The sequence below is a fragment of the Dipteris shenzhenensis genome, chromosome 23 (assembly GCF_047967505.1).
Source record: "Dipteris shenzhenensis isolate YYH24624 ecotype China chromosome 23, Dip_SZ_1.0, whole genome shotgun sequence".
NCBI classification, from domain to species: domain Eukaryota; kingdom Viridiplantae; phylum Streptophyta; class Polypodiopsida; order Gleicheniales; family Dipteridaceae; genus Dipteris; species Dipteris shenzhenensis.
The window spans coordinates 51507221-51511144 of record NC_141618.1 but is presented as its reverse complement, the minus strand read 5'-3'; the positions used below and the strand labels follow the sequence as shown (position 1 = coordinate 51511144).

Sequence of the window (3924 nt, the reverse complement as noted above, 5' to 3'; positions counted from 1 at the left end):
CTAACGTGGCAGCTGGTTCCTATACAAACGGCTTCCTTCTTTTCATATATATATATACAAGCATACACATTATATATTAGAGAGGTATTGCGAAATAAACAACAGAAGTAGAACAGATGACAGTGCGAGATCTCATGAAGTCATAATTAGAAAAGAAGATAAGAAGTACTTGGTAGTTTCACTCTACCTTAGTATAAACTTGTCTTCATTTTTCATCTGTAAACAAGGCCACGTTCTTGCAGCTGTGCCACGTACGAGAAGTGTTCAACATCTTGCGTTCTGATTATGTTCGAGAAACCAAGCACGATTGCCATCTACTGATGTTTCTTCTTCAATCTGCAGAGTAATCCATAATTTATATCCGTTCTTCAAACAAGTTCAAACAGCGGGTAGCAGAGAACAATATGGATGGATGTAGCTGCTGCAATATCTGGAGCATGTCTTTTGTATATTAACTGGGCGCGTTGCCTCGAGGCAGCTGCTCTTGCTCACCTTAATTTTGCCCACTATAACATGTAACAGATCCACCCAGTGAGACCCAGAGATGGGTCTACAACATGTCTCACCCTCCTCCTCCATCGACAGTTCCAGACTGATTGGTTAATGATTAGTGAAAATTCGAGCTACGAAAAGCTGCCCGCAGCTTGCCCTGAACAAGTAAGTAATTAATCATGCTGGGTTGATGAGCATAATGTCATCTTATTTCTGTGTTGTTGTGATTGCTGCTGGTCGCCGGATCCGAAAATGGACCTGCGTCAGGCAGACCAACGTTCATGGGATACTTGCGTGATTTTTAGTTGTTAAGCTTGCAGCTCGCAAGTTTGGGTATGAGGCAGTACTAGTGAGCTTTACCAGGTAAATCAACCGGAAATGGCACGGTGCTGTTGCCGTTCTGCGGTCGAAACCCCATATGAACGATGCTCTGGAGCTCATCCTCCCAACTTTGATGCTGCTGCTCATAAAATGATTGATTACATATAGGGTCAGCCATAGATTTGAGCAGCAACAATAGTAAGATTAAATAGCAAGAGGGTATTCGCAAAATCTACCTGGTTCGGTAGAGCATCAAGGTCATGGTCGCCATAGCCGGCCTCCATAGCGGACGTAGCGTCGACGACCATAGCTGGACCCATTGTAGCGGATCGTGATCTGAGCAACACGCACTCGGTTCCTGCTACAGCTCCGCCATGAAATCTCTCCAGGCGGACGCCATCAGGAGGTGATTGCGGGTGGAGAGAAGCTGCCCCTGCAGGGTGCCCCGGAGGGCAGGTGTGCAAATTGCTCCTTAGATCGGCCAGACTATTCGGATCTGCCGAGAAGCGCATCGTTCCATTTTCCTGTGTAGTTGCAGCAGCCACGTGTACCTGATGGATCATCTGCACGATATGATGGATGTCTCAAACTAGAATGAGAATTCAAGAAGAATGATAACTCCATCGATCACTATCACAAAGTTCATCCGTGTGTACCTCGCTGCTAGTGTGCAAGAAGGTCTCGACATTCATGTCGACTCTCGGATTCACGGCAACCAACTTCATAGAGAGGAACTGCCACAATCGCTTATTTTCCGTCAAGCATTCCCGACATTTCGTCGAGCTTCTTTGCATCGGAAGACAATCATCGACTGAAAGACTTATAATTTGCGTGATGAGCAGCAGCACGTACCTCTACTTGCCTCTGCAACGATTGCACATAATTGATGATCTCGTCCAGCATGACAGCTTTGCCACTCACCTGCTAGGGTCTTAGGTTAACAAAAATCGCAAGCAAACGGTACCGTTACAGACTTCGAACTGCAATATCTTCAGAAAGTACTCTGGACATTCGATAGCTCACCTTGGTACATCCAGGTACAAGGTCCTGCAAGTATTTCATCCGCTCACTGATCTTTTCCCGGCGGACCTAAGGTAATTGCAACCACAAACTTATCATGGATTTGCCTCCATTGTGGATCGTCTTGTTCTTCGATTCACGCTTCAAGTATTCGATGGCAACTAAAGACGAGCTGAGAATTGTGGCAATAGGCGGGAAAAGTCACTGATCTCACCCTTTCAGCCAGGCTGTGACTGTCGGTGGCTTGGCCTCTCCTAGCTCGGACGTGGATATAGTCTGGTTTCGGTGGATCTGGGGGCTTCACGTCGGTCTCTTTGACTGATGTTGTGAGAACAGCGTCTTCCAGGTCACCGCTGTTGCTCTGCTCAGCTTCTGTCTTTGCTTGCTGCTCCGCCTGGGCCTGGGAGTCATCCTCGCTTTTACAACGTTTGGCTTGAGCGTCCGACCGCGGCTCTGCATCCTGCATTTCCGAGAGAAATATTAATAAATGCTGTGGGAAGCGAGTGGATCCATATTGCGCTTCCATCTGTTGTAGGAGAGCCAGATTACTGCCGACATTGCGGCCACCTAGTCGAGTTTTCAAAAATTCCGTCAAGCAATTCTGTAATTTAACACTGTCTACCTTCGAGTCGCCGGCAGAGGATGCTGCGCCACCACCAGCAGAGCCCTCTTGAGCAGCTTTGGACTTATTTTTGGGCCTAATTTGCCTCTTTTTCCCGACCTTGCCGCTGGACTGTCGCTCTAAACAAGAGCTCTCCTCCTGGCCTTGCACGCTGATATCTAAATTGTTTGTGGACGTGCAGTGATTCGGAGCGAAGACCGTAGTGCTCTCGATATTCAACGACGAGGAACAAGAGGCATCTCTTCCAGCAGCCGTTCCGATGTATCCTGGGTCCTGAGCTAGATCATGAGTGGATCCGGCAGAGGCATACTGGAGTGGATCGTCGCGGAAACGATCTCCGAAGGCGGGAGCTCGGGTCCCAGCGGGGCTATTGGGCGCAGATTTTCTGAAGGTAGGAGAGTTGGGAACGGATCTTGAAAGCTTGTACTGTGTGCCGAAAGCAGCGAGATGGGGGCTAGATCTGGGAAAGCTACTCGTTCCCAGATCACTAGGCAGGGAAAAGGTGGGAGAAAGTCCCGAGCAGCAGCTGGCGAAGTGACTGTGGTTGAAGCTGGAGAGTCTGGCAGCGCGTTCGACAAAGGCAGGATCAGGAGCAGAGAGGGGAGGGGGGGGGAAGGAACTCCAGGTGATGGTGTCGGAATTAGCTAAGGGATCAAGGGGAGCGAGAGAAGGTGGGATTAAGCGAGCTCTATGGAAGCTACGAGCTCCGGCGATGGCTTCCCACTGCTGCTGCAGATCGTCGTCTTCTCCTCCTCCAGCGCCAGCTGCTGCTGCTCCTCGTGCTGCGGCTCCTCCTATGAGAGTGTGTGCATCCATGTTTGCTAGCTTGTTCAAGAGATCTTGATCACGACACAAAAAGACGAGCTCGTTGGCTTGTAGGAGTGTGTAAATCCATATGAGCTGCTTGCTTGCTCACGAGATCGTGATCACAACACAAAAGAACGAGCTCGTTCGCTTGTAGAAGGAGTGTGTGCATCCATGTCTGTTTGCTCGCTCGCTCACGAGATCTTGATCACAACGAGCTCCTTTCGCTTTTCACAAGAATTTATATACGAGTCTTTCCATGCACCCTTGCATGGATTTGTGACTTCATGCATTACTAGCTTTTAATTTGGTTTCCAATTTTTCAACCTTTTTCCACATGCTACATTCTTAATGGATGCTTCTTCTCGCCCCCCCTTAAGACACTCTCATAGTATTGGTTGGTTTGCGTATTTTTTGAAATTGGGAGAGATTTTCCCGGCCTTTTTTGGAGTTTTCCCTTATGGAAAACGCATGTTGGGTGGGACTTGCCTCTCACTCGAAGCTAAGGGAGCTAACAAGGTGGGATCATGATCCACAAATCCATGGCAGATACAAAAGAGAGCTCTAGTGATAGCTTCCCAATCTTGCAAGACCGTCTTCTCCTCTTTCTCTAGCTTATGCTGCTCTTTGTCCTTTTTCTCCTCCTACGAGAGTGTATTTGTTGG

The 3924-nt window shown here is 48.4% G+C and overlaps 1 protein-coding gene across 2 annotated transcripts; it reads right to left on the bottom strand.

Annotated features, from left to right (window-relative positions):
- Positions 1–224: 224 nt before the first annotated feature.
- On the bottom strand, positions 225–3435 carry LOC147887516 (uncharacterized). Of its 2 annotated transcripts, none has more exons than XM_087394365.1 (8): positions 2456–3435; positions 2048–2293; positions 1837–1902; positions 1666–1734; positions 1470–1547; positions 1050–1376; positions 853–952; positions 225–750 (listed from the first exon to the last, which is right to left on the bottom strand). In XM_087394365.1, exons 1-8 carry the CDS (start codon positions 3269–3271, stop codon positions 695–697), a joined length of 1758 nt encoding a protein of 585 aa, XP_087250491.1. In that variant the 5' UTR covers positions 3272–3435; the 3' UTR covers positions 225–694. The 2 variants fall into 2 exon arrangements, with proteins under 2 accessions (XP_087250491.1, XP_087250492.1); XM_087394366.1 differs by having other exon boundaries at positions 853–949.
- Between the last annotated feature and the right edge of the window lie 489 nt (positions 3436–3924).

Bases quoted from the DNA above. Each gene is read 5' to 3' on its own strand.
- LOC147887516 (XM_087394365.1), bottom strand. From the start codon at position 3,271: ATGGATGCACACACTCTCATAGGAGGAGCCGCAGCACGAGGAGCAGCA. The intron at 1,903-2,047 runs GTGAGATCAGTG...CAATTACCTTAG, and splicing joins GTCACAGCCTGGCTGAAAGG to GTCCGCCGGGAAAAGATCAG. The intron at 1,735-1,836 runs GTGAGCTATCGA...AGACCCTAGCAG, and splicing joins TTGTACCTGGATGTACCAAG to GTGAGTGGCAAAGCTGTCAT.